General features: G+C 45.8%; 3 protein-coding genes across 5 annotated transcripts in view; 1 reads left to right on the forward strand and 2 right to left on the reverse strand.

The window, feature by feature from the left end:
* Positions 1-167: 167 nt before the first annotated feature.
* ZBTB6 (zinc finger and BTB domain containing 6) lies at positions 168-3,237 on the reverse strand. Its single transcript, XM_084219597.1, has one exon. The coding sequence runs from the start codon at positions 3,083-3,085 to the stop codon at positions 1,790-1,792; it is 1,296 nt and encodes a 431-aa protein (XP_084075723.1). The 5' UTR covers positions 3,086-3,237; the 3' UTR covers positions 168-1,789.
* Positions 3,238-3,402: 165 nt separating this feature from the next.
* ZBTB26 (zinc finger and BTB domain containing 26) lies at positions 3,403-10,729 on the reverse strand. Its single transcript, XM_084219744.1, has 2 exons — positions 10,679-10,729; positions 3,403-8,812 (listed from the first exon to the last, which is right to left on the reverse strand). The coding sequence occupies exon 2, from the start codon at positions 8,800-8,802 to the stop codon at positions 7,486-7,488; it is 1,317 nt and encodes a 438-aa protein (XP_084075870.1). The 5' UTR covers positions 8,803-8,812; positions 10,679-10,729; the 3' UTR covers positions 3,403-7,485.
* A 331-nt stretch (positions 10,730-11,060) lies between these two features.
* Positions 11,061-16,469, forward strand: part of RABGAP1 (RAB GTPase activating protein 1) — a 60,765-nt gene continuing 55,356 nt past the window's right edge. Inside the window, exon 1 of one of the 3 annotated variants that reach the window (XM_084219948.1) lies at positions 11,061-11,116. The gene's annotated coding sequence lies outside the window, so the exon portion shown is untranslated. The remainder of the gene's footprint in view (positions 11,117-16,469) is intronic. The other 2 variants (XM_084219949.1, XM_084219950.1) reach the window with 2 other exon arrangements.

Consider the following 16,469-nt stretch of genomic DNA (forward strand, 5'->3'; position numbering starts at 1 on the left):
AATTATTAACTGTGATCAGAAAAATCGAGATGTATTTCTGACACAATGCCTTGTTTGCATTTCATTTATTGTGTTTTGACAAGACATGGTTACATGGAGGGATGGGGAGAGGAAACTCCTCTAACGTGAACATGTGCACAAGACCAGGGTTTGTCCACAAAGCTTACTGAGACACTGCAGCCACTGAACGGAACATGCTGGTGGCCTGTCACACAACACAACTCCCTCTCGTGTTTACATGCACGACCAAAATAACCCGGAACCTGCTCCCACAGAAGATACACTTCAAAAGATCAGTCTGTTTCCCCTTTAGCACACAGGGAAGGGCTCATGAGGGAAATACCCACACACACACCTGACCATGCCTGCAACAAGTAGTAACAGGAAAGTGCACGGTAGACATTGTACACACCCAGCCCCTCCCGTAGCTGATCAATAAAACCCCAAACAGGCTGGTGCACTCACAGACACAGGGAAGGAAAGTGAACTGACATTAAAAAACTATTGTCTTAGATTTTAGAGCCAGCCAGATTCTGAAGCATTTGGGCCAGACTTCTGGACTCTAAGCAAGAACTTGGAACAGCACTTCTGAAACTTGAAGGAAGCGTGGTACAGACAGGAGTAAGAACTACTGCTTTTTGCTAGTTGTAAGTACCATTCTCTCATATTAACAACTGAAATAACTCTTTATTTATATTACATTTAGTGGAAGAAACGTGTACCAGCCAAAGACACAGACTGCATCACAGGGCGCTCGATGCTCATGATTAAACTAAAATGACCTTTGATAAATCACAAACACACTTCTGCAAACACACATCATTACTGTGTTACTGTGTCACAGAATCAGGGTATGAGACCTCTAAGTCATTACTAGTCAGACAGAAATGCCTGTTTTTCAAAATTAGCATTGAAACTATGATTACCCAACAGCACACAGCTGAATTTCACATAAGTGCATATAGCTAAGATCTGTAAAAAAATGAAGGCAGATGTTATGATGCAACAAACAGGACTAAACTTATCAAATACAGGTGCAAAACACTGGTATGACAGAAAAAAACCCCATTATTAGAAGAAAGAAGTTTATAAAAATTCAGAACTTGATAAAACTAAAAGCAAGTCCTTTTCATGGGACCGTCCAGTTACAAATAAACTGCAAGGAAATACTGTTTCTCTCTCATTTACAAGTTCTCTGTTTGCGAGAGACAATTTGAAAGGTTCCTTGATTAGTTTTTCTTTGTTGTGTGTCCTTAAACGTCACAGACTTGAGTATGAAAACACACCTTCTTTCTGGAAGATCTACCAAAGTTTGGGCAAGGAAGGAGATGATTTCATCAGGAATGATCCAGGAACTGGATGGAAACAACTGACTTGCTGAATAAATACAAAACACCCCCGTCCCTCAGCTGTTGTCACCAACACCATGGCTCAGGCTTCAGCTTATTGCAGTATCAGTAATAGCCTGAAAGTCAGCAGTGCCTGCCCTTGAAACAAGGAATATAAAACATCATTGGGGGACCAGGATATGCTCAGTATAATAGAAGAGAAGCATGAAATAATTTCCCATATTTTGAAGTTTACTTTCAACTAGGAAAAACCTTTTTTCACTGACAGCAATAGCAACCTTAAGGGAGCAGGCAGGTTTCCTGCTCCAAGGCCTGTCTTGGATCACCAGCCACCTGTTTGTGCTTCTCTCCCTTAGATGGGGATCTGGAACTGGAATTGCATCTACAATTTCACTAGCTAGGAGCTTTATGTGGAGTCTGACTCCACAATTGCCCAGCTATCAATCATAGTCTATTTTAACTTTTGTAATAGTGTTCAGGTTTGGCTTTTCACTGCTGCTCCTTCCATGAACAGAAGTCAAATGCTTTTTAAGAGCAGACTTGTGTTTGAAGTCCATGTCGCAGCAGTGGCACTTGTATGGCCTGTCCCCGCTGTGGATGTTGAGGTGATCCTGCAGCGTGCTCTTGGCCGTGAAGGTCTTCAAGCACACCATGCACTGGAAGGGCCGGATCCCCATGTGCCCCCGGATGTGCCTGTTGAGATTCTTTTTTTGCGTAAATGTTTTGCCACATTGCAAGCACAGGAAGAGCTTGTGCATTTTCAGATGCCTGAGATAGTTCTCGAGGTGCAGAAAGCCCCTCGGACACTTTGGACACTGGTGCCGCCACGAGCTGCCGGAATCCTCCAGGCTTTGGAACCCATTTGCCCCACTAGAAGTTCCTTCTGGATTGTCACCAACAAAAGCCTGAAAGTGATTTCCTGGCATTTCCGTATTCCTGCTTTCAACTGTAGAGTTTATCAAAGAGTGCTGGGTTTCTGGGAAATATAAATTTGTTTTAGAGGAAGTGCAAGGCTGAGGAAAATGATCATTCTCTGCATTCGCCACACTCATGGAATCCATTCTGAAGATACAGATTTCATCATCCTTATAGCCGATTTCCACTGTTGATATTTCTGGGGATTTTGTGTCCTTCCTTTCCGACACCAAGCTCTGAGCTGCAGGGTGTGGGCCATCCCCATCCCCATCCCCATCCTCTTGTTTCACAGGGTATTCTTCATTCTCTGGGCTGTCTTCAGAGATCTCGATTATTTCACAATCTTTATCTAAAACCTCATCCCCGCTCCTTAGTTCAGCATCCGAGGAGTGGCACCCCTCAGCAGCCTGGGTACAGCTCTCCATGGAAGCGTCGATCTCCAAGTACTTGGACAAAGCCTTGGTGCACTTCTCCACAATATGAACCATCTGCAGGTAACTCGCGGCCGTCAGGTACTTCAGCAGCTCCTTCTTCTTGACTTCCAGTGCGCCCGTGTAGCAGGACAGCAGCAGCTTCCTGCCCACCTCGGCGCTCTGCAGGATGGTGATCCGCACCTGCCTGGACTGGTTGAGCAGGAACTGATCCCGCATGAAGGTGGAGCAGGCGGCGAAGATCACCTTGTGCCCCTGGAACTCGGTGTCGTTGATGTAGATGGACACGTCGCAGAAGAGGTTCTGCTGCCGCAGGAGGTTCATCTTTTGCAGCACGGCATCGCCCTGCTGCTCGAACTGGAAGTGCAGCACCTCCGAGTCCGCCGCCATGGCGGGACCCGCGGGCACCGCCGGAGCGTCTCGCCGGGCGCAGCCCACTACCGCCTCCGGCAGCACCCGCTGTCCCGGGGCTCCCGGGCCGCCCGCCGCCGGCCGCGATCCCGCTCTGCCCCGCTCCCCGGCCGCTCCCCGCAGCCGGTGCCGCTCCGCCGCCGGTGCCGCAGCGCCCCGGAACAGCTTCCCCGCCCGCCCCTTCCGCCCGCCCGCCCCCCCGGTGCGCCGTGACCGCGCTGGAAATGAGAGGCGGCGGCAGACAGAGTTAGCAGCACGTTTATTAGAAGACTTGGCACTGCTACAGCGGCTGCCGCTGGGGAAACCGCACCGGCACCGGGGCGCGCCTCGCCCACCGTTCGGTAGAGGTAGCGACGTGTCCGCCCCCGTAAGGCATCCCGGGGAGCGGCTACCGGGGCTCCTCCTCGCCATCAGCCGGGACGCGCTGGGGTAACGGCGAACCGCCGCCCCGAACGCCGCCGGGACGAGCTGCTGGCTTCTTCACGGCTACGGGACAACGCCCGGCAGCCGCCGACCCGCCTGCTTTGGTTATCACACGTAGTGTAAGACTTTTGCCCAGTCAGTGAAGAGGTAGCTAATGCTCAGTCCATCGATTATACAATCTCAAAGGAAAGGCGTCCGTCCTGCCTTCTCACCCCTTACCAAGTCGGGAGGTATCACTATGTCCCCCTCTTTGTTTATAAAAATTAACATTTAATGTGACTTTAGAGTTCTCTCAACAGTTTCAGTTTGTATCACGTTTTGATTCTCCCTCCTCACTTTTATTCTTCCCAGTGACTCCAAAACCATAATCAGCCCCACACAATTAATTTCTACGTTATTTCAACAAAAGTTCAGCGGCAGCTAAGTTTTGCCAAAAAGCTAGGGGAGAGAAAGACTGACACTTCAAATTCATCAGTTACTAATCTGCAAAACATGTCTTCTAAAAGAAAAATAAATTAAGGAAAGACTCATCCCTGATCTATGCAGGAGGCTGTGCAGTTGCAGCATGTGCTGCAGGAACACATGCTACACAAGCTACCATCACTCAGAGAAGTGGTGAGCCCAAACCTCTGGCAAACCTAAATTCTAAAAATTCCTTCTTCTATATAATATAAATAAATAAAATGCAAACTTAAAAAAAATTCCTAATATACTGAGGAGTTATTAAAATACTTTTGTAATAGACTTCAGTTATTTTTAGGATATGTAGGAAGTTGTACAGCACATTAAGTTGTGAGACTATCCACTTACCAGCAAATGGTATTCTACACAGAAACACACAGATTATGATAACTGCCATAGTCCTCATCTGAATATGCAGCATCAGTAGCAACAACCAACAGATCTAATCTTTCACTACTCGGGACATTGCAATGAAGACAACATTTTACATACATGGACAATTAAGTTCATCTTATTCTATAATTGAGCTGCCTCTGCATATTCCATTTATCATAATTCTCACTCCATCTTAATCTGTAATTCTGAGAAGCAGCATTAGCCAGATTTTGCTTTTCTATTACCTCTTCTGTACTCTTCACTTGTCTTTCCATATAGGGGCAAATTCTAGATGAACTCTACTACCAGTGCACTTTGCAATGGTGTATTGCCCTCAGAGCTCCAGTGTTTCTGGAGTCACACAGCCATCTCCTGCATAAATCTTTTGGTCTGCACCCTTTTGCCAGGCCAAAAGCAGACATTAGGAAAAGTCACTTTTCATCCAACAGATGTGTCCATTTTCAGTGAAGAAAGTCTCCTGCACTGCTGCTTTTTCCTATTTATTTATGCTGTGCTCTTGCCAAACAACCACAGCAGCCTTTAATTGAGCAGCCCAGCAGTCTTGACCTTCTCAGACGTCCAAATCACCACAGCACAGGGTGGACTGAACGCCTATGCATCTTGACCAAATGATTCCTTTCGTTTCTTAGGAAACTCCTTGTCTCTTTGTATCAGCTTCAAGTCACCCACAGCTACTTCAACAAGCTGTATTCTCCTTACAGTAACATTACAGCTTCATAATTTCACAAAAACCAAAACTTTCCAGATAGACAAAACTTTCAATACTGTCCATTTTGCTGCCATGTTTTCTAGCATTTGTGCAGTTGTATTCCTTTCTGTGGCAGAAGACCATTTTCTTTTTTGTGTCCATATTCATATTGCCTTGGATTGTTCACTAGTACCTTACAGCACACTGACCTGGCTCTGCAAGCTCTTGTTCTCCACGTCTGTCTTCATTTTGACATAGCACTATAACTTATTTCCATTTAGTGAATAATAGATTATCAAATTGCTTGAACAATACAGAAGATTTTGCCTGAAGACAAAATGCAAGTGTCAGATGCAACTGTCATGGTCAAATTTAGTTCAAAACAACTCTGAAAGTGGGTGGCTTCAAGAGGAAAATAGTTCTTCCCATGCAAACCTATCTTCTACACCAGCAACCTGAACAATAATTTAAAAAGTCTCAAACAGTTAGACTTTAGGCCTAAATATATTTGCTACAACTTGAAAGATGAATGCCCTGATGTAAATTCCTTTGCTTACTTCATAGCTGTCCATGTAAGAGTTCGTGTAACAGTCAAGTGCAGTAGTTCAAGAACTCAATTGCAAAAACTGATTCACAGAATCACCTTCTTCTACTTCAAAGTACGTGGATTTCTGAAAACGTTCTGCAACATTAACATGTTTTAACGTCCATCAGTGTAATATCTGCGTAAGGAAATCCTGACTTCTACACACACAGAACTGAAGAGCAAGACCAACTTTTGATAATGACATACACAACACTTTTTGCTCTACACACCTTTGGTCATACCTGTTTACATTTGTAACCATACAATAGCAGCCTTTCACCCCCACCCCTCATTCAAACACACCAACAGTACTATGTTTAGGTAGGAAGCATAATCTCAGCCTCACGGCAAACCTTGTGGAAAAGAGCTGCACTGGAAGAAATCCTTACTCCAAACACAAACAGCAGTTCTCTGCTGAGGATCAGACATTTGATTCTTAGTCTATGCTACACTTCAGTACTAACAGTGCTGTCCTACTGGGAATGGTGTGCCTCAGATAAATTAAGCTTCTTTCAGCCTGACTGGGATGCGGATAATTCCACGGCACTTCTGAGAAGCAGTATGGTATAATCCCAGAATCCCAATTAACATGCCATTCCCGCTACATTTGATGTTTAAGGCGGTATACAAGAGGTATTGCTGAGTACAGTCAATAGCTGATATATTAACCTATAGAAATTGTGCTACCTATACCTCATCCTAGGATCTGTAAAACACTAATGGTCACTTCAAAAAAGTTCAAGAAATAAAAAAAAATTATGTTAAGTTCTTATAGCAGGTATTTTTGTTTAAAGTTAAGTGACACGTGGCCCTTATTAGACATCAAGGAGAGACATACAAGAACTAAGGAAGGAAAAAAGAAAAAAAAAATTGTGGAGTTGTTACACATTGCAGCTTTAAAAAGATTCTTTTCACAGTGTCAAAAAGCAGTATTTCTCCACTCCAGCTTTGCTCTAAACCCAACAGCTGTTGTGGTTTGTGATGCAAAACTTACGGAAGATGGAGGATAACTTTTAGCTTTGAAGTGTTTAGCTTGTCTCAGTACATGCACTGGCAAGTGCCCTTTAAAAATCCCAGGTATGCCAGCATAAGAACAGGTCACATTTGCACTCCAGGCACCAGCCTCTCACATTCCAGAGCTGCAATGTATCCTCAGTTTGTACAGCTCTATGCAATGATCAGCTAACCCTGCCAAATCATTTAGGGTTTCATCTTTACATAATGCATGTTGAGGTTAAAAACCCTGAGAGTTTTTAAGAGAGCATTGATTGGCAGCAGAAGTTTCTTGAAATAGGTTTAGAAAGGGCAAAAAAGTGACACAAAAATACTTCATTTCAACTGCAGGAGTCTAGGGGTAAGATCAGAGAAAGGTAATTTTAAGAGGTAAGTTTAAATCTGAGTACATGGAGTGTTTTCAGTTATCCAGTGCCTTTAAAAAAAATATTGGGTTATCTCACACACTTGTCCTCTTTGCTTTCCTCCATCTGCCCAGACACAGAGAGGCCTCTAACTGCACAGCAGATGGTTTACTTGCAGCCCACAGCAACAGTCTTTGAAAAGGTGTTAGTCTTGAGTCTCCTAATCAGAGAGAAATGAAACAATTAACCCCTTAATCCACAGTAGAGACATAGACAGAAACCTGAAGGAGGATTGCTATTCACAGAAAATATCAAGTAAGACTAAGAGCGATGGCTGAAGACCTGCCAGGTTTTGCAATCCAACCATCTGTAGCCTTTCAGGGCACACCACTAGTTTAGGGAAGAAGCCAAACCAACGGTTTGCTCCTCTCAGTCACGATCCCTACACAGGGCGAGTTTTAATTGCTTAATTGACGCAGGTACTATCGTTTCTTAAACCGAGCACGGCCTGAGGCAGCTTCCCTGCATCCAGTACCTGGCTGGCATCAGCCTGCTGACAGACCTTACTGTCTGTAGCAGCGCTACATGTGAATGAATCGAAGTCCACCGTTATGTCTTGCACGTTTCTTTCATTGGCATTGTCAAAGCTGTTTTTACCGTGCAGCTGTTTGAGGTGTTTCCTCAGAACGGGCTTATGCGCAAAGACCATGTCACAGTAGTTACACTTGTGGGGCTTGTCCCCACTGTGCAGGTTGAGGTGGTCCTGTAAGGAACACTTCTGAGAGAACGTTTTCCCACAGATCTTACATTGGAATGGTTTGATGCCGGCATGCACTCTCATGTGCCGGTGGAGATTGCCCTTCTGAGTGAACGTCTTGCCACAGAGCAGACACATAAATAGTTTATGCATCTTTAAGTGGTTAGCATAGTTTTCCAGATGCCGAAATACTCTTGTGCACTTTGGACACTGATGGTGCCACTGGAGGCCTTTGTCTATCCCTCGGTTGTTAGGCCCAAACATATCTTTAGAGGCCAGGATGATGTTATCGCTGCCGGCGTACGAAAGGGCATAGTTGTGGAGGTGGTTTTGCTCTATTTCACTTGCTCTGTTCTCAACAGTGGAGTTGATAAGAAAGTGTTGAGGCTCTGAGGAATGCAGTGCAGTTTGTTCAGAAGAAATAAACTGATTCTGATCCTTCTTATTCCTAACTTCTGTTACCTCCCCAATGGACTCCACCTTGATGATCTGAATATCACTATCCTCCATGTCCATGCTGTCTTCTGAAGGCTGAATACAAGGCGAGTCTTGCTGCAGAGAGTCATCATCTCCCTGATGTTCCTTCAGCTCAGAAGAGTCGCTTTGCTGTTCACACTCTTTGCTCTCCAGCGGTTGCTTGGGTTTGATGAACTTCCACAGGGCCTGAGTGCACCGTTCCACGATGTGGCTCATCTGCAGAAAGCTCGCAGCAGTCAGGTAGTTCACCAGTTCCATTTCAGGGAACTCCAGAGTGCCACTGTAGCAAGAGAGAAGCAGCTGTCTCCCCACTTCTGAACTCTGCAGGATGGAGATTTTTACATCTCTGGAGTCGTTCAGTAAGAACTGATCTCTTAAAAAAGGAGAGCCAGCAGCAAAGACAATTTTATGCCCGTGAACTTCAACATCATCTATATGGACCACGACATCACAAAACTTGTTTTCTTCCCTCAGTTTGTTCATTTTCTGTAACATTGAATCTCCATAGTTGTCAAACTTGAAATGAAGAATATCTGATCTTTCTGACATTTTGGCACACCTAAGGAAAAGCAGCAGAGAAAAAAGCAAACAGTGAGTCGTTTTTGTTTTCTAAAAGGTAGGTTAGAAAGATTTAAAATAATAATATAAAGTGGGTGTTTATCAGCCATTATGTTTTTTATCCTAGGTACACACTGAAGCCCATTACAAGTAAGAAAAAATTCAAGTTTACATCTCACGTTACAATAACTTTTACCTTTTTTAAATGAAGCCTGAATATTAAGTGCAGGTGCTATGACAAAATTTCTCCTGAAGCAATATCCTAAAGAGTTAGGATGTAAAGGGAAACTGCATTTTTAGCAAGCTTTGGGTTTTGCAGCACTGGGTTGAACACATCAGATTGTCTTTCAAGGTATTCTGCAGGAGTTGGTTTGTTGTGCGTTGTTTTGGCTTTTCCTAAGATTACAGAAAAAAATCTTCACAATGGCCTCTGCTAGGCTCCCTGTTTTGAATACCTGGGGAATAAAGGGAGCCTTGTGCCTAGTCCTGTTCTTTGGAAGATCACTTCTCTAGGAAGTTTGTTCTTGTTTTGATAGGACTTGGAATGAAGAACAGCGGATCTTCCATAAACCAAGTACCGTTCTTTTGTCTTTCAACAGTTGCTTTAAGAATTTATAAGACTACACTGATTCTGGATGCAATACTGCTCACACAATCCTGCCAAAGCACTAGGATTGCAGGAAGTGAAGAAATAACAGGAGACTAAATGATGCAAGATTTGGTTAGATAAAATTACAAAACAAAGCAAAACTTACACCTCCCAACTATTACAAACACCACATAAAGCTCGAAAGGAAGCTTTGAAGTTTACAGATAAAAGCAGATACTGCTCTCTTGGGGCACAAAGTGTCAGCTGAGTGTACACACAAGAATGGCATTGTGCCCACATGAGACAACTATTCAAAGAATATTCAAAGAATATTTTTGGAAACATCTGTCAATAATCAGGGCTTTTTCAGTTTGCAGCTCATACAGCCATTTGGAGACACGATCTCCTCATTGATCACACTCATCAAGCACATCTTCCAGTGTATGGTATGCAAAAATTAGCGGAGGATTTCAGAAGACTTCAAAAGCCGGGAACCAGGGAAAGTTTGGAAGCGGGGGGGGGCATCGTTCTGCAGTACAACTGGTTCTGGTGAACCCGCAGAACCCAGTCTCTTGGTCACCTTCAGCATTGCTCAACTGACCCTGTTTCTAGGGCTAAAAGTTTAAGAGACAACAGCCTCTGGCAAATATAAATGACAGGAACTGATAATCCTGATATATATTCAGTGAATTTTACACATTATCAAACTGGTTCTTTCTGTGTTTCCTCTGGACAGTGATGAGGGAAGTCCAGGTGTAAGTCTGTTTTTTCCACCTTGGAAGTTCATACAATATGAATGCAGTCAAAGCATCCACGCTAAAGTTGTACTGTGCTGTTAACCACAGCTATTCCAGCCATTCAGCCTGTCTTTGGCAGACTGCAAGAGCCACATCGTAAGAAACTGTATATCAGAAAGTTGTGACTTGCCTTAGCACACGTTCAGTTTCAACTACTACTGATCCCCAAGAGAAAAGAGCATTAAATGAATCCCAAACCCGTTATCTCGGGAGGATGGCAGACCAAGGCAAGCTCCCGTCGGACGTGCAGGGCTCCCCGTTGGAAGCACGTGCTTCCTCGGCCTTTACCGACCGCGGATCGCCGCGGCCCCTCACATCTACTTCCCGGAGTCCGGGAAAAGAATATTCCAGGAGAGCTCAGCCGGGAGCCCGCGCAGCATCCCATAACAATGTAAACGCGATGCCCTTTGCGAGAGCGGGGGAAGCCGCTGTCCGCGCCGGGCCCGGCCCCGCGGGAGGGACGGAGGGAAGGCGCAGGTACCTGTAGCGTCGGGCCGCGTCCCCACGCTGGCACCCGCGGCCGCTCCTGCCTCCGGCTACGGACCTAGAGAGGGGAGGAGACCCGCCGTGAGCCGCCGCCCCAGCGCCGGGCCGGGCCCGGCCGCCCGCCGCGCCCCCCGGGCGGCCCCGCGCCCCGCCGCGCCCCCGGCCGGGCCGGGCCGCCCTTCGAGCGCGGCCTGCGGGGGCAGCGGGAGCCGCGGGCCGCTCCGCGCCGCGCTCCGGGGCCGCCGCCCGCGCCCCGCCGGCCCGCCGGGACCTACAGGCGCCACCGCAGCCCAGCACCGCGACTCGGAACCGCATTGTCCGCCCGCCGGAAGAGCCGCGCCCGGAAGGACCGGCGGGGCCGCCCCTCCGCCCGGTCACGTGGGGCGGCGGCGGCCCAGGCCCGGCACCGGGAGCGGCGGCGGCGGCGGCCGGGGTAGGTGCGGTTCGCGCTGCCGCGGGGGCGCGTCCGCCCCGTCCCCGCTGCGCTCCCGTGGCGCTGCCCCGCCGCCGCTCCCTCCCGGTGTGCGGGAGCTGGGGCCGCCCTGCGCTCCGCTACCGCCGGGTCCCTCCCTCGCCCCCGGGGCCGTGTCTGCCACCCGGCGCGGTGCCTCCCCGTCCCCTCTGTCCGCAAGGGCCGCGGCCTCGGCGGCAGCGGGGCGCTGAGAACGCGCCGGGTCCCGCAGGGCCGGGCCGAGCCCTGGGGCAGGCGGGGGACGCCGGGCCCGGCCCATCCTGTCCTCCCCAGCTCCCCGGCTGCGGGTGTTGGGCACAGGCACCACCCGCCTCGGAGCGCGTCCCGGAGCCACCGGCTCTCCCCCGCGCCCCATCCCGGGCGGCGCGGGACTGACGCGGGGGGACCGGCCGGGCAGGCACCCGCTTTCCCCTCTCCGTGTCGCGGGGTGTCGGTTGTTGCCTGTCGCTTCCAGGTGGATTGTAAAATGTGGCATTTCGTTCCGTGCAGGCATCTTTATTTGGTTCACGTACCATAAGTTCTGTGTTTTTTGCGGGTTTTATCCTTCTTGTCAAGGAAGTGTTTCTTTCAGTTAAAATGTCCCCAGTAGATATTTTTAAAGGACTGGTTGTGTCAGTTAGGAGTGAAAATTAAGTATAAACAGATTGCGCGAATTTGGTTTAAAAACACTTACCAGCAAAAATTAAGTGGAAATCGAACTGCTGGAGGTAAAGTTGGTGGTTTCTCTCTATGTAGATTTGCCTTGTCATTTTCGGGGAGAGAAGGAGAAGTAGAAAAAGTATTCAGGAGATGTTTGGAGAGAAGGAAAAAATCATGTGAGAGGCTTGCAGAGGAAAAGGATTGTGTTTATTTCTTGAATACAGGCTGGAGAACAGGTGGGGCATAGAGGTATGGCTTGATCTGCGTTTCAGATTTTGTTTTACTTATACGTTCTGTTAAAGCCCAACTTGATAGGATTTCTGAGACTTTTAGAAAACATGTTATTGCAGGAGCTGCCCACTGCTGTTTGACTTGCAGAAATACTGTATTCTTTTTAAAGGCCTCTACTTAAAAGGTCAAGGACCTGAGCAAACTTATTTTTGTGTACACAGTAAACAAATTAACCAGTGGAGCTTGGCATAGAGGTTTCCTTCCAATTTCCAGCCCTAAGTGCAGACAGTGTTTAGTAGCACACACCAAATGTAACTCCTTTTTTCTTGGTTCTTCCACAGCGTATTTTTAAAGCGCTCTGGTTGTCTTGTGAGCGTAGCTCCCCGTTAGCGTTTGAATCCTAATGAGGGAGCGGCTCCAGCAGTACATGGAGCATCATCCCCAGAGTTTGTTTAGCTGCTGGCTGCACTGGCTTCCTCCCAGCCTCCAGCCTGTGCTGTGTCTTGGCTGCACAGCTCTGAGATGGGGCTGGTGCTGGGGGAGCGTCAGCTGCGGCGCGTGGATGAACCAACTGTTCACGGTTAATTCATTCCAGCAGCATTCCTGTGCTGGGCTGGCTAAGGCAGTGTCAGCATTTCTTTTATAAACTGCAGTTTCCCAGGACAGGCTGCTTGTTTCTGGGATGGGGAATTTACTGATTACAAGAGCCTAAAATTAGGGTTTTGTTCTCTAGCAGGTAGTTCAAATTCGGATTGAAAGCAAAATCATGTTGGCAATAGCTATCAACTTGTTAAAGATTGTTAACAGAGATTGCATTAGCTTAACTCTTGTGTTTTATCTGATGCCTGGTTTTGCATACAGTGTCTAGTGATTCACTCTTCTTCCCGAGATCTGTGAGGAGAGGGGTGGAATTAGAGACACCATTATCTCCAAATAGCAATAGCTTTTTTCTTTCTGGCTCTTGAAATTAGTGCGAACATCTGTGGCTGTTAGTGTGTTGTAGAATGAAAGGAAAAGTTAGACGTGTAGTTATTATTTTTTATTAATTACTCTTTAGTCATCTGAAATCTGTATTTTCACATGCAGTATTCCTCTGGCTTTCCTGCTTCATTTTGAGTGCCAAGGACTTCTTGTTGCATTTGAGAGTATGTGTTGCACAGGGAAGGTGGGTAAAGATCTGACATGATTAAGCAGACTAATCATGGGATACGTGAGCAGAAAAAAGATTGCTACTGATTGTTTCTATACTGTTTAGTTTTCTTTTCCCCAGAGCTGTGATAAAACACAGGCATTGACCTGGAGCGTTTTCCAGGCTTTTTTCAGGACTTGCAATGTATTTTAAAACAACAGGTGTGCACTAGGTGAATTGTACAGGTAGAAAAACCTACAGCTGTACAAGGCTGTAGGAGCTCAGAGTCTTACAGAATTCTGGGTTCTTTGTCATAGCACAGCTCTGCCAAGTGCACTGTAAAGCCTCTGAACTCTGCCACAAATTCCACTGTTCACCCACACTAAGATGCTAATGATGAACACTAGCAAAGCAGAACTTTGTATCTTTAAATTGAACCATACTGGATTTGTTGTTCAACTGCGCATAGAGCCAGAGGAATAGAAAGAAAATACATTATATTTAGGTTTTTCAGTCACCTCAGTATCTTTTCTGCATGTCACCTTCTCATTTTCCATGGTATTTAACACTATACTTAGTGGTTTCATATTTTGGAGGATAGAGGATATAAGTTTGCTTTGCATGCCAAGCTTTCTGACTTTGCTTTTTAAGGCAAATTAATTACTGTTCTTCAGTAATTTAGTTAATTTTGCTGTATTGTTCTTTATCTAGTGCATTCTGCATCAGATAGATTGGAACTTTGTGGAATCACTTTAGGAACTGCAGCTGAGGGAAAAAAACGGAGAAAGATATGAATGGGGAAAAAACCTTTTCCTCTCCAGTTTGCATACCTCTTCTCATGCTTATTCTCTTTTCTGCCCTGGAAACCCAGAACTTTTTTTTGTGTTGTATTTCCCTGTAAATTCTGTGCTAAGGATGCTACATCTGCTGTTGACTCTCAGGTTGAAGAAGTTCATGGCCAAAATATTGATTTTTCCATTCACCCTTCCTCTTTTTGTGTGGTCATGGATGTTCTAAGCACCAGAAATTATTATGGGTATTCCTTGGAAATGCAGTGAGACCAGCTAAGTGCCGTGCTTAGTTTGTTGCACGTATCTCAAGGTGGCATTAATGCCTCGGCCTCTCTCAGTAATGTAAAATTGAAGGTTTTCTGGTTTTCTTTTTTTCTATATACTGTTTGCTTTAAGCTCTTTTAAATTCTTTCTGGCAGAACTTTGAAGGAAAACTTTGATCACAAATTGCAAGTCAGGTGTCAAATATTTGGGAAAGAGAGGGGAAGTAAAAGATAAATTTTTATAAGTGTGTGTAACTAATCTGAACTTTTGGTATGCTTGCTTTCCAGTTGTTTAAGTTTTTAATCATAGTGAATGGGGTCTCTGCTGTTCCTCTGCACATTATCTTGAGTAGAGAGTAAGGTGTAACAGCGGTGAAGGGGAATTTCACACAGAACCAGAATTTTAAGTAAAATTGAAAGCAGTGACCTGAGAGCCAACCGTGTTGACTTTCTCATTTTGCAACTTTCTCCAATAGTTTGTTGTGTGAGGAGAGGCCAGAACACCCATTTAATTACAGAGATGAGCGAGGAAAGAGGTTGGTAGAAGTTTGCTTCTCTGTACATGTTTTACCCAGACTCTCTGTCTCCCACGGAGGTGTAAAGACACCTTCAGGCAAACTCTACCTTATTGTGGTTGTAGTTTTGTGTCAGGAGCTAAACTGTGCTGAATTCAAAAGCTCCTATTTTATTTATGCTTAAACAAATCAAAGCTTCTTTCCATGACAGGGATGAGACAGTGGCTTTCTGAGGGACATCAGAACTTGAGCTCTGTGCTTGGCTGAGGTCTTTGGTCCTAAGCTGTGAGAGCAGAAAGCTTTGGGTCTGAGACCAATTGCAGCTATTGCTAAAGAGCACTGTCACTGCTGATGTTTGTTCTTGGGCTTTGATTCCTGAGCCACATGTAATTGCTCTGCTGGTCTTTGATGTGTGCCCTTCTAGGCTGGCCCTTATTTTAATGGGCTTGGAGGCTTTCTGGTGAGGATTCTGCCACCATGAGCTTTCTGATTCAGGTAAAATGATCCATGTGGTAGTCTCTATGGAACAAAGTGATAGCCAGGAATGGAGGAAATTAAATCCATGCAAAGCAAAGTGTGAGGATATAGAAATTTTGGTTAACTTCAGGCAATATTTTAATATTTGAAGACTGCTTTTGCACCTCGAGTGTTTGAGCATTAATCCAATGATCCCTGTGGCTGATTTCCATCACAGCTGGGTATCTGAGCTTTGCTTGCTGCTACATCAAAAGCTTCTCTCAGTTGCCTGCTCCACTGTCCCCTTTCCTGTGCTCTCCTGTCTTGTGTAATTTCATGAGACTTCACTGTTAGACTGGCAGAGTTGGGCTGGCTGGGGCGTCCTGGTGTTGCAATTGTGTGTTGTGACACTGCTGTGGGGTTGTGCTGCGCCCCAGGATCCGCGTGGGGTTTGTTCACCCCTCCCTACGCCAGACGCAGGAAGCTTGTATTGAATTGAAAGTGATGTTGGGGAAAGGTGTCACTTGAAACACTTGGGAAACAGGAGAAATTAGCACTTCAAGACAGGCAGACTATACCAAAAGAAAGTGCTAAAGTGATCCTTGCCTGGATGATCTTTCCAGCTGGTTGTGATCAAAGCCTGCTCCTCTACTCCTGCTGTCAGTGTGGAAGATGAGTTTGCTCTGTTTGAATGAAAACAGTAAAGCCAAAGGGGTATTTAGTGTTTGATGCTTATTTTTAGTCTGTGTTTCAAGATCTTTGATTTAGGTATTTTCAGAGATCTGTATCTTATATAGATGGTGCAATACGGAACTTCTATACAAATATTTTAATATGAATTCTTAAAACAAAAGCATCTTTAACAATAAGAACTCTGCCCTACCTTTGAGATACATGTGAGTAATACCAGGTGGACATACAGTGTGTAGAACTTCTCAAAATGCCTGCATTTCCCAGCCAGTAATTTCCACTGGAAGTCAGTGGATCTTAAAATGGTTTTGAAAACAATATCACATGATTTTGAAAATAAATCAAATAATTGCAGGTGTGTTGTCACTCATGAACAAACCACGTCCATTCTTCCTCTTACGCTCTGCTTCAGTTGTTCTCTGAAACATGTTCCAGGATCACTAAGTGATTAGATTGGTGATTGGTTAGAAGTTGTCCTCCTGGCAGACTTCATGTTGTATTGGTGGTTGTGGGGAGGGCATTGATAGGAATAAAAGCAGGCTTTGCCATTTCTGGTGCTTTGTTCCTGGTTCAGGCAGGAATGCTGTGAGCTGTGCCAGG

This window comes from Fringilla coelebs (genome assembly GCF_963513975.1).
Source record: "Fringilla coelebs genome assembly, chromosome: 21".
In the NCBI taxonomy this organism is placed as follows: domain Eukaryota; kingdom Metazoa; phylum Chordata; class Aves; order Passeriformes; family Fringillidae; genus Fringilla; species Fringilla coelebs.